The sequence below is a fragment of the Castor canadensis genome, chromosome 17 (assembly GCF_047511655.1).
Source record: "Castor canadensis chromosome 17, mCasCan1.hap1v2, whole genome shotgun sequence".
NCBI lineage: Eukaryota > Metazoa > Chordata > Mammalia > Rodentia > Castoridae > Castor > Castor canadensis.
The window spans coordinates 44640909-44653837 of NC_133402.1; the positions used below are offsets into that span (position 1 = coordinate 44640909).

Here is a 12929-nt window from a genome sequence, read left to right on the forward strand (position 1 = left end):
AATACTTAAGTTTTTGGTTGTCTATTTGGTTGGTTTTTGCAGTACTGGGGTTTGAACTCAAGCCTTGTATTTTCTAGGCAGATACTCTATCACTTGAGTCATGCCTCCACCCCAAGTTTTTTTGAAGGACACAAAAAACCAATATCCAATACCTCTTAATAATAAAAACACTCAATAAATGAGAACTACATTTCCCTCGATCTGATAAATAGGATCTAGAAAATGCCCACTGTTGACACCCTATCAATGGTTAAAGACTGAAAACTTTCCAACTAAGATCAGGAACAGGACAAGGGCGGATGCTCTCAGCTTAATATTTAATTAATATTAAGTTTAATATTTAATATTGTTCTAGAAGGTCTAACCAGTAAAATTAAGCAAGACAAAGAAATTAGAGGCATGCAAAGCAGAAAACAAAATTACCTACATTTGCAGAATTGATCTTATATTTAAAAAATCCACAAATAATTATTAGGCCTATCAAACTACTTCAGTCAGGCTGCAGGATAAAATATCAATACACAAAGATTGATGGCATTTCTGTGCACTAACAATGAACAAGATGAAAATGAAATTAAGAAAACAACTGCATTCACAATAGCACTGAAAGGAAAAAATACTTCCAGTATCAATTTAACCAAAGGAGTGTAAGACTTGTACGCTAAAAACTACAAAACACTGTGAGAAAAATTAAAGTAAATTTAAATAAATGTAAAGATACTCTTGTGTTTATGAATTGGAAAGCTTAACATTGTTAAGACAGTTATACTGATTCAATGTAATCCCAATCAAAATTCTAAATGCATTTTTTTATGGAAATGAACAAGTTGATCCTAAAACTCAGAAGGACTTTTGAGGGATCCAGAATAGCACAAATAATCTTGAAAAAGAGGAACAGGTTGAAAAGATAACATTTTCTGATTTGAAAACCTACTACAAAGCAACTGTAGTTAAGACATGATAGTACTGGCATAAGGACAGACATACAGGTCTATGGAACAGCATTAAGAATCCAGAAATAAACTCTTCTATCTGAGGCCTATGACTTTCAACAAGCATGCCAAGACCACTCAATGGAGAAAAATGGTTTTTCAGTAAACAGTACTGTACAACTACATATCCACATGCAAAAGAATGAAGTTGAACCCCTCCCCCAAATCAAACACAAAAATTAACTTGCAATGGCTCAAATACTTAATATAAAAGTTAAAGATACAAAAATCTTAGAAGAAAACACAGGAGTAAATCTTCCTGGTCTTTCTTTAGCTGCAACATCAAACACACAGTACCAAAAGAAGAAATAAACTGAGGCAGATGCTGGTGGCTCATGTCTGTAATCCTAGCTATGAAGGAGATAGCAATCAGGAGGATCATGGTTCCTAGCCAGCCCAGGGACAAAGTTCAAAAGACCCCATCTTAATCAATAGTTAGGCATGGTGGGGTTAGCCTGTCATTCCAGCTATGGTGGGAAGCCTAAAATAGGAGAACCACAGTGCAAGCCATCCTGAGAAGAAAAAGTAAGACCCTATTTCCAAAATAACCAGAGCAAAAAAGGGGCGGAGTTTATCAAGTGGCAGGGCCCCTGTCTAGCAAGCTCAAACTCCAGTACTGCCAGAGAAAAAGAATATGAGAGACAACTGGCTTTTTAAAACTCCTGCAATTCCTCAAAAGGTAAACAGAGAACTAACTTATGACATAGTATATGGTAATATGTGTTTATACAAAATCCATGTGCATACAAAAATTTATACACAAATTGCCATAGTACCATTCGTTCTAACAGCTAAAAATGTGGGAAAAGACCAAATGCTCATCACTGATAAATGAATAAATAAAATGTTATATATACATACAATGGAATATTATTCAGTCATAAAAAGGAATGAAGTACAAATTCATGTTACAACATGGATGAACCTTGAAAACACTATGATTAGTGAGAGAAGCCAGTCACAAATGGCCACACATTGTATGGTTTCATTTCTATGAGACACATGAACTCAGTAAATCCACAGGTACAGAGTATAGATTAGTAGTTGCCAGAAGCTGGGGAGAGAGTGACTGTGGCTGGCTACACATTTCTTTCTGGGATGATGAAATGTTCTGAAATTACAGCGGTGACAGTTGTATAACCTTGTGAATTTACTACAGACTTGCAAATCTGCAAAACCATTCAAGTGTATACTTTAAAAAGTGAGCTTTATGGAATATGAATTATAGCTCAGCTTTTTAAAGTAAGCAGAAAAAAACCACAGATGGTAACAAGAAATCTATCCAGATCACCCTAACAAAAGTAGCACAAACATTAGAGGCCAGAGAAGAAAGGAGCCCAGAGCAGAAAATGGGGAAGCCATGCGAATATAAAGAAAGGCCTCAGAAACTGTTTTAAAACCTTGTCGGCATGTTTAAAAACTTTACACCAGAGCAGAAAAGGGGTAAGTCAGATTTGAGGGTGAAGAGGTACAGACAGTATTAAGACAGTTGTTCTGTGATCTGTAGCACTGACAAAGGCCTCTGCTGGAGCAGGAAATGGGGGAACAGTGACTGGCTTGTCTCCTCAGTCACCGCATCTGAAGAAGACACATTCCGTGCTACTCAGTGCCTCACCACTGAGGCTTGACGTTCACAGCATGACATATGTCCTGACTGGACAGAAGTTAGGCACAGTGACTGATGTACAGAGCCAGCCCAGGACACCGGAGGCTATGCTCACACCTTATGCCAGTGTTCACCAACTTCTGGCATCTTCAGGCCTCAGGATCATGCTGTGATGTGCAACAGCTGCTTCATTTTGAGTGAAATGCTCATCCCAGTGCTAGAGCAATGTTAAGTACTGCCATCAGGTTCACAAGTCAATTCTTACCACCATAGCTGCCAGTCTGTCTTTCACCAGGATATACATATGAGGCTCAGGAGCTGACAGCTTTAGTGTCAGACAGACCTACTTTCAATCCATTTCTTTCTTTGTTTTTTATCTTATTAAAATAGAAAATCTCAAGCATAATTACAGGGTATTGGGAATGGAGGAAGTGCTTCTTTCAGAAGCTCTGGACACTTGCATCAAGTATGAGCCCAGGGATGCCAAGGGAGTCTTGCTGGCTGTTCAGCAGGAAGTACCAAACTCATGCACCTCAGAGCTGGAGAGGGAGGGCTCAGTGTGGCACTCAGAGGGAGAAGTTTCTAAAGCACTGTCAGTGGCGTTTGGCTCTGAGAAATACTTTCTTGGGTCATGCTGCAGCATCTGGATGTGGTTTTGAAGTATGCCCAGAGATATAGCATTGGTTTACTTCCCCAGGGAGTGAAGAAATCACAAGTTGGGAAAGAGTAAAAATCTTAGCAATCAAGCCATTTCTACCATAACTCGGGCTTAAGAAATGCTGATGGCCTATGCTCAGCATTTACAATGGCACTGCTTCAGCTCGTAAAGGTCAAGCCTTTGCAGAGATGTGTAGACCAGTTCTCTCAGAGGTGTGCCGCTCAAAGGCCCTCTGGCACATTTAGTGTGCTGTGTACAGGGGGCCCCTGCCCACCACAGCAGTGTGCCTCACACTGTTCCTACCTCACACAGTGGCATTGGGTGATGAGATACACACTGTCAGGATCTTCATACTTCTAAACCAATAAACACAGCAAATCAGAGATACAACCCACCATCAAGGAAGAAAACAATGCAAACTTAAAAAGAAAACAAAAACACACACATGAAGTGCTCAAAGTGAACAAAGCCCAATGAAGACAATTCTCTAACAACCTATGTGCTAACATTAAGGACAAAGTAGCCAGGTGCCGGTGGCTTACACCTGTGATCCTAGCTACTAAGGAGGCAGAGATCAGGAGGACTGTGGCTCAAAGCCAGTCCAGGCAAATAGTTTGTGAGACCCTTCCTCGAAAAAACACAAAAAAGGGATGGTGGAGTGGCTCAAGGTGTAGGCCCTGAGTTCAAACCCTGTACCACACACACACAAAAAAAGGGTCAAAGTAGTTATAAATAATATGGTATGTCAGTAAAAATAGTAACTGACTTTGCACATCTCACTTATTAAAAGTATGAAGACAAAGTTGTAGGCTGCAGGCGACCTGTCCCACGTGCTTCTCATGTTGTGTCTAGACACTAACAATTTATTTAGGACAGAACTGAATGGCAAGGGATGAACGTGCAAAATGAAGGCAACGATTAGTGCACAGAAAACAAGGACTGGCTATTCTTCTTCTGAAACTTTTCTTTATTAGATATTATATATATTGGGTGCCTGCTAAATGCTAGCCTCTGTGTTAGAAGCAGGGTTTTCACAATAAATAACATGGGGCCCTTACCCTCACAGAAGAGAAAGGAAAATCATTAGCAGATAGTATAAAAACCCTAAATAAAGGCTGGACATAGTGGGGCACACCTGTAATCAATCACAGCTACTTGAGAGGTGGAGATGGGAAGATCATAGTTCAAAGCTATCCCAGGCAAAAAGTTACTGAGACTCTAACTCAAAGAACAAGCCAAGCACAGTGGCTTGTAATCTCAGCTAGGCAGGAAGCAGAGACAGTAGGATTGAAGTCTGTGGCTGGCCCCAGGCAGTCAGAAAATTAGCTGAAAAATACTAAATATCTGAAAAATAACTAAAGCAAAAAGGGCCGGGGGCATGGATCAAGGGGTAAAGTGCTTGCCTAGCAAGCACAAGGCCCTGAGTTTAAACCCCAGTACCAAAAAAAAAAAAAAACCCTAAATAAAATAATAGCACACTCTACATAGCAATGTGTGTAAAAATAATAGACAAGTAGAGTTAATCATTTAAATTTGAGCACAGTGTCTCATTAGGAAATTTATGAGTAAAATTTATGAAATTTATGAAATTTATGAATTTATGAATAAAAACATTAAACAATTATGGAGATAATATGGTAATTACAACAGAAGCAAAAAAACCTGATAAAACTTCATTCATGATAAAGCATCGTTCAACTTGATAAAACCTCATTTGAAAACACTTCTTACAAAATAAGAAAGAAAAACTGGGGTTTTTGTTGTTGTTGTTGCTGTTTTGCAGTACTGGGGCTTGAACTCAGGGCCTACACCTTGAGCCATTCCGCCAGCCCTTTTCTGGGATGGGTATTTTCAAGATAGGGTCTTGTGAACTACTGGCCTGGGTTGGCTTTAAACGACAATCCTCCTGATCTCTGTCTCCTGAGTAGTTAGGAGTATAGGCATGAGCCACAGGTGTCTGGCTGAAAAAAAAAATTTTTAAACTGAAAAATAGTTGTGTCCCAAAAACATGGAACAAATGTGGCACCTAATAGTGAGATAATAAAAACTCAGGAACAAGATGAAGGTTTTGGTTATAACTTCTTCTACCCAAATTGCACTGAACATAAGAGTGAGCCTAAAAGATAATCAAAAGAATAAAAGTCAAAGAAGGAAAAATAGACATTACTTATAGCTGAAATATTTTTCAGTATTTTTATAGAAAAAAATTGGAAATAATAGCAGAGCTCAGCAAACCTGCTGGGTAAGAAATGAGAACTCAACACCATCCCCATGAGCCAGCAACAAGCAACTGAAAATAGGTTTTGAAGCAGTACCATGCATATGGAACAGGAAAGTCTCAAAGTATCTACCCAAAGGTAACTTATTTATTATGAAGTGGAAAAAGATCTTTACAATCTGTCACTAAGTCACCTAACTGATAAATAAGGTGGCTCTAGCAAAGGACTGGCTTGCCTCAGTGCCTCCCAATGCACTGTGACAGAGGTGCACTTGAAAAGCTCTCACTGTCATTTCACAAGAAGACACAGATGCTGGGCTCAAAAAACCCAATGCCATGAGAAAGATATAAATAAGGGACATTGTTCCAGAGCTGCACTTTTCAAACTTTTTGGTTTTAATTCTTGACAGTTATTAAAGATGTTAGAGATATCCTCATGTGAGTTTTAGCTAGTATATTTACCATATTAGAAATTAAAACAGAAAAGTTTCAATTTTTATGAATTCTATAAAATAACAGTATATTAACAAAAATGAAATATCTTTTGAAAAATAATTACATTTTCCAAATTAAATGCAAAGAGTCATACATTCATTTTGGCCAACCTCTCAAATATCTGTCTTTTTAAAAGAATTTTTAATAGGGTATATTCATTGCATAAGGGGGAATCATTGTGTCAATTCCAGACAGGCTTATATTGTACATTGGTTACATCACTGTAACCACCTTTCCCCCTTAAACCCCTCCTCACCTCACTTAAAGCAATTGCAAGAGGTCTCGCTGTTCTATGTCTAAGTATATGATGTCCACCCACCATCTAACCTTGCCTTAATCTCCTTCATTCACCCTCCTCCCTCCCACAAGTACCCCCCACCTACATACACTGTACCTATTTGATAGTCCTGTCTTTCCTTATTACTATTTAAGTCTATGCTCCAAGGGGTCTCTCAATGTATCCCCACTGTCTACTTTACTTTGGTCCATTCAACCCCTTACATTGCTCTCACCCCCATTTTTCAACAGCTTTCAATATATATCCTTATGTTTTACAATATTGTTGATGCTCTATTATCAAATGTCTGTCTTAACAGAAAGTAGCTCATATTCTGTGTGACAATGTGTTCTCTAGCGGGAGCATTCATTGTAAAACAGCCTTCAGCAGCTCTGCAGCTGGATATGAACTCACAGTGCCCAGAAAAGAACTGCATGGGCACTGCAGATCTAAGAAGCCACCCAGCCATGGTCCTGGGCTGCTGGAGCAGGGGTCAGGGGACCCCAGTGGATTACTTTTGGCAGGGATATGACAGAGGTTTTCTTTTTCCTTATTATTTGCTCTGTCCTGCCATTTCCAAGTTCTCCACAGTTAGTAAGAAAGTATTACTTCATAATAATATTTTTAAATTTCAGTAAAATTGCTTTTTTCCCATCAGTTTGCAACATTATCTTAGACTCATGTATGACAGTCAGGAAGGAATTATAGAACATGCAATTCTAAATCCCATGAGGAGCAAAATTCTCCAAGAGGGAAGAATCGGTGCACAACAATCAACCATGCAGAACAAATGTGACCCTGCAGCGCCTTCTCTCTTCAGATAGTGCACACAGCTGAAAAAGCAATGTCTAACATTCTTCCAGGGCAGAGTAAGCAGGGAATTCTAAGATCTGAGGCAGGAAATAGGCAGGACTGGGCAGGACTCTACAGGTAAGTTAAGGGAGAATCTGCTAGCCCAGAGCCTGTGGGAAAAATCAGTACAGTTTTTTTCTTTTTGTTTTTCTTTGTTGTTGTTGTTGTTGTTTTGTTTCTGGTCTTGCCATACAGTCCAGGCTGTCCTTGAACTCACGATCGTCCTGCCCTAACCCCCGAGTGCTGGGAGTACACTGGTCTTCACCTCACATCAGATAGCCTATGCTGTATAACAGAACGTCTCTGTATTGGGAAAGCCAAGTCTTGAATCTTACTCCTGGTTTAATTGTCAAATAATAACTCAGAGCTGCAGCTGTCTACTTTTTTCAGTCTCAGAGTAGTTCTAGAGCTAAGGTGTTATTGTCAGGTAACACATGTCCCTTGCCTTCCCTCATGAAAAAAGAAAGATGATGTGAGAAGCCAAAAGAGGTAAAATCCAAGATGGTGGTAGTGCCCTCTAACTGGCATCCAGTTCTCAGATGAGTACAAATTGCATAGATGAGGTGAGTGTTGTGTGAATTATTGTCACCACTCACTGAGCTGGGGAGAGCAGAAGGAAACCACCTGGAGAGACTATGAATTTGGTTCTGGGCACTTTAGGAGATGATGGTGTTTGCCTAATTTCAGAGAAAAAGAAGAGCTGAAAGCAGATTCTCGCTGATTATAGGGACAGAGAGAGAGGACATTAGAGATAATAATGGAGAATTACGGAAAGACACTGTCAGGGACAGGAAAAAGACAAGATAGAAACAACAGTAGGGTGAATGGTTCGCTTAGTTTATAGCAGGTGGGTTGCTGAGGACTGGTGGGCAAGGAAAGCAAATGGAACAGAGGAGCACGTGGTGAAGGTTGGGGAAAGGAGGCTTCTGATGGGAGGGTATAGGGAATGATGAGTACAAAGGACCCACTGCTGGTTTAGCTCTGTAAGAGAGGGAAGGAAAAAACAAATCTGGCCAAAAACACTCTTCCTGACACAAGCAAGGAGAGGATTCTGACATAACATGACTTAGACTGAGTTTTAACCCACGGTCAGCAGGTACTAGGCCAATCCAGGGAGGAAGGCTCCACGTCCCACATGCTCCTCACCTCCAACAGCCTCCTCTGTGCCTCACCTATGCACAGCAATGGTGTTGCTATTCTAATTGTGCTGTAAGTTTAGACTTTGGATCTTCTCCCCAGAACATAGTAATGATAGAAAATGCTACTGCATGTGTGGACATTTTAACCAAAAGACCTATCACCAAACAAAAATAAGCAAAAAACCTGCATAGGTGAGAAATGGACAACAGATCACATGGAAATGTGGAGTGTGGCCAGGCAATAAGTCCACAGGCCAACCCAGGTGGCAACGATCTGCATCCACAGGCCAGGAGACCTGAGAGCACCTATTCCCCTGGAACCAGGGGTGGCACTGAAAAGAGCCACAGCCACAGCCCAGGAACTACAGCTTGGCCAACAGCTACCTACGGGTCTGTAACCAGATCCTCAGAATCCCCAACGTCACCACAAGATGGGAATTCTGGCCTCCAAGCACCTGGTCTTGAATTAGGGGCTTGGAAGTCCAATGGACAGCTGCAAAAAAAATAAGGAAGGGAGATATAGGCAGAAGGAGGAGGACAAACTCTTACTCAGACCAAAATTCTTCAGCATATGGAAAACACTATGAAAGCCAGCCAGGAAACTCGATAATCCACATGAAAAATGAGACTTCAAGTTTAACAAAATGGATCTCACTGAATGAAGCACTAAAGAATGCCTTTCACCAGGAAGAACGTCACACCGAGAAGGAAGGCCCAGGATACAAACAACAGAGACCTCGACAAGTGTGATCTCAGCACATAGCCAGCATAGTCAGAGCACAGCAAGAGCTCATGAATACACAGGTAGGTTTTCATAACGAGACTTTTCAGATATTACAAGCAATTGCTAATGATGTGTTTGCAGTTCCTAAAAATAACTCAGAAATGCTCTATCTCAAAGGTATAGATTTATATTTACAGTACCACAATTTCAACTAAAAATTAATCTTTGGGTTGCCATTGCTTGATCTTTTGCTTGGGTAATCACTTTCTATGAGTTTGAAGTGTCAGAGTGAGCAATTCTGGTGCTTCTCCAGGGACCATCTCTCCACTGCTCTGTCACCTCTGGAAGACATATGCCACATCCCTCTCTATAGAACAGTCAAGTCATTCTTCACACTTACCCTTTGGTATTTCTGGGGGTAATTTCAGATTCAAAATGGCAGCATTTTAATGCACAGTTCCATCTCTTTAACTTTAAAGTGGTACATGGGGAGGAGGAAACTGGGTAGAAAGCATTTATAACAAGTCATATCTAAGACAACATATGGTGAATTCAGGGTGTGACTGTTCATTAAGTTTAATTTAGTAATATTCTAGCTTACCAAGTAAGTTCCCATTTCCTTTTCCAGGATGACTTGTTCATATAATGTAGCATCGATGTCTGCCTTTAAAGCCTGAACCCTCCTCTTCACCCGCACACCATGCTTCCTTTGGAGCCAGTACGGAAGAAGAGACTCCACAATTTGGTTAAGGATCTGGGAGGTAATCAGAAGTGTAGCCAAGCTCTAAAGAGAAGCACATACATCAAGTTTGATGAAGTAGCTTAATAAAACCATAGTGCATGTATAATATACAATAAATAAAATGGAATATTCAAGGGCTGGTGAAGTAGCTCAAGTGGTAGAGCACCTGTCTTGTAAGTGTGAGGTCCTGAGTTCAAACCTTAGCACCAAAAAAAAAAAGTATGTTCAAAAGTAATATACTATATAGCCATCATTAAAAACACTACTAACAACAGGTGTTGGTGAGGATATGGGGAAAAAGGAACCCTCGTACACTGCTGGTGGGAATGTAAACTAGTGCAACCACTCTGGAAAGAATTTGGAGGCTTCTTAAAAATCTAAACATAGATCTGCCTTATGATCCAGCAATCCCACTCCTGGGGATATACCCAAAGGAATGCAACACAGGTTACTCCAGAGGCACCTGCACACCCATGTTTATTGCAGCACCATTCACAATAGCCAAGTTATGGAAACAGCCAAGATACCCCACTACTGATGAATGGATTAAGAAAATGAGGTATTTATACACAATGGAATTCTACTCAGACATGAAGAAGAATGAAATCTTATCATTCACAAGTAAATGGATGGAACTGGAGAACAGCATTCTGAGCGAGGTTAGTCAGGCTCAGAAGACCAAAAATCGTATGTTCTCCTTCATATGCAGACTTTAGATCTAGGGTGACTACAGTAATGTGGTTAGACTTGGGTCACATGACACGGGAGGTATGGGGATAGGTAAGAAACAAAAAACATGATAGTATTTGATGTCTTCACTGCAGAGGAACTAATACAGAAACCTTAAAGTGACAGAGGCCAATATGAGAAGGGGATCAGGAACTAGAAAAAAGATCAGTTAGAGATGAATCAACTTGGGATGTAACACATTTCTACATGGAAGCAATGCTAGGAATCTCTCTGTATAGGTACCCTTATCTCAACTAGCAAAAATGCTTTGTCTTTCTTATTATTGTTTATACTCTCTCTTCAACAAAATTAGAGATTAGGGCAGAAAAGATTCTGCCCAGAAGTGGTGGGGGGAGGCAGGCAGTAGTGGGGAGAAATGGCCCCAAACAATGTATGCACATATGAATAAACGAATATAAAAAAGTAATATACTATTACGTCATAAAAACTAGTATTAGAAAAGCTAGGTGTTGGAATAGTGTTTCTAATTTTTATATTTTTCACTGAAAAGACTTATAAAATATAAGATACAAGTAAGATTTTAATAAGAAGCCAGTAATAAGCTGGTAGAAAAATGAATTAACTTGAAGTTGTGTTCTTTACTGTCTTATCCTGACTATAACATATGACTCTAAATGGTATTGCCAGCTTTGAAAAAAAAGTTTGAAGGCTGGGTATGGTGGCTCACACCTATAACCCAGTAACTCAGGAGACAGAGGCAGAAGGATCTCAAGTTCAAGGCCCGCTCCTATCTCCAAAAACAAGAGAGGGGAAGGATAATAGCTCAACTGGTAAAGAACTTGCCTAGCAATCAGATGGCTCAAGATATTTAATCCCCAGTACCCAACCAAAAAAAAAGGTTGACTAAGACTTACTTTAAATTATAAAATTAACGCATTCTCTCACTATAGAAAACAGAATAAAAAAGAATTCCAACTGTAGCAGAACCCCTGACATATCTTGGGATTTTTTTCCAATCACATGGAAAAATAAAACTGTGTTTGTCCTATCTGTATATACTTCTGCATACTGCTTTTCTCACCTAAGACAAGCACTTTCCCAAGTCATTAAAAAAATCCTTTTATTTCACTCTAACACCACTAATGAAGTTTTATTCACTACTCTAAATGCTACTCTGTGTACCTAAATTACTGTGTACCTGAATCATGGCCCATCTCTGATGACTTAGTAGTATGAATTAATGTTTCTGCAAAGCTACTCCAGCAGTATTCACATATGTTGGGTCAATTTCCATTTTCCCCAGATGATATGAGTCTGCCATCACACATCACCATTCTGGCACTATAAGCTTTTTTTTAAGCAAGCCTCCTCCATTTCCCTGTCCTCTCATGAAAAAAGAAGACTCTCTGAAGTGTAAAAAGGAGAAATCAGACCCTACTGGTACATTAACATGTGGGACCAGAGAAGGTATATACATCCTGCTTACCAATTCCAAATGTATTATTTTTAACTTTCTTAACTTTCAAAAATAATTTTTAAAGGTAGAGACATAGAGGACATTTAATTTTACTTTGACGCAAGCTGTTGGCACCACAACTATAAAATCTTTTACTCTTCTCTGATGACACTTTTACATTTTCTGAAAAAGAATACCTAGATTGCACACAAGTACTAAGAAGTCTAGGCTCACGATGCTCCTCACTGACCATCTCAGGATGTTAGAGCCAGGCAGGACAGCTCTTTGCTGATACCAGACTCAAGTATAAAGAGGAGAATTTGGAAGTTCTTAAATCGTACTTAATTTATTAGTCACTGGTATTATATTACCCGGAAATTACAACACATCAAAATAAGTATAGGACTTTCTCAAACATTTCAGAGATGCACTGCCTAGGAAACAGTATTGCATAGGAGTCACTGGTCTCTAAAGTTTAACAACCTATTAATTAAAAAAAGAAATTTGAAACACCTGTTTAAGGTTATGCCAATCACCCCCTCCCAAGGATAGCCACAAAAGCTTAATTAATGAAAACGTTCTTGCTGTGAAAATTGCTTTAACAAGATTTGAGATGAACTGTGTAACTGATTTTAGTACCTCATTCGATTAATTTTACAAGTTGGTTAGGTTTAACTAATTTATTTTCAGTTGAAAGGAATATACAGTGCAACTGCTAATCTTTAATTGAGAATTGGGTTTAGAAAAGCACAGGATTTAAAACATTTTATTTGTAACAATAAAATTTAAATACAATTACATTACCTGAATATAGGAAACCACCTCCAAGACCTAAAAACACTGATGATTATGTTATTCATACTCACCTGGCGCAAAAGCTTCATATCTTTCAGGACAAAGGCAATGTAGAAGAGTGAGGCGAAGCAATTCAGGAAGTTGAACTGCCAAAAGAAGATGACAATGTTAAATACTACTTTGCAGAACCTTATTACAACTATAAATTCAGAGTTTAAGAATATGATGAGGGATTTCTGTTCCAGACAGATGGCACAGAATTGTTTCTCCCTGTGCCTCCCTCTC

At 39.3% G+C, this 12929-nt stretch overlaps 1 protein-coding gene across 4 annotated transcripts in view; it reads right to left on the reverse strand.

Annotated features, from left to right (window-relative positions):
* Positions 1 to 12929, reverse strand: part of Ano10 (anoctamin 10) — a 189410-nt gene that overhangs the window by 131366 nt on the left and 45115 nt on the right. For all 4 annotated transcript variants that reach the window (XM_020186305.2, XM_074059959.1, XM_020186304.2 and 1 more), the window contains 2 exons: positions 12716 to 12790; positions 9563 to 9745 (listed from right to left, as the gene is read on the reverse strand). In XM_020186305.2, coding sequence (XP_020041894.1) covers positions 9563 to 9745; positions 12716 to 12790 — 258 coding nt within the window. The remainder of the gene's footprint in view (positions 1 to 9562; positions 9746 to 12715; positions 12791 to 12929) is intronic.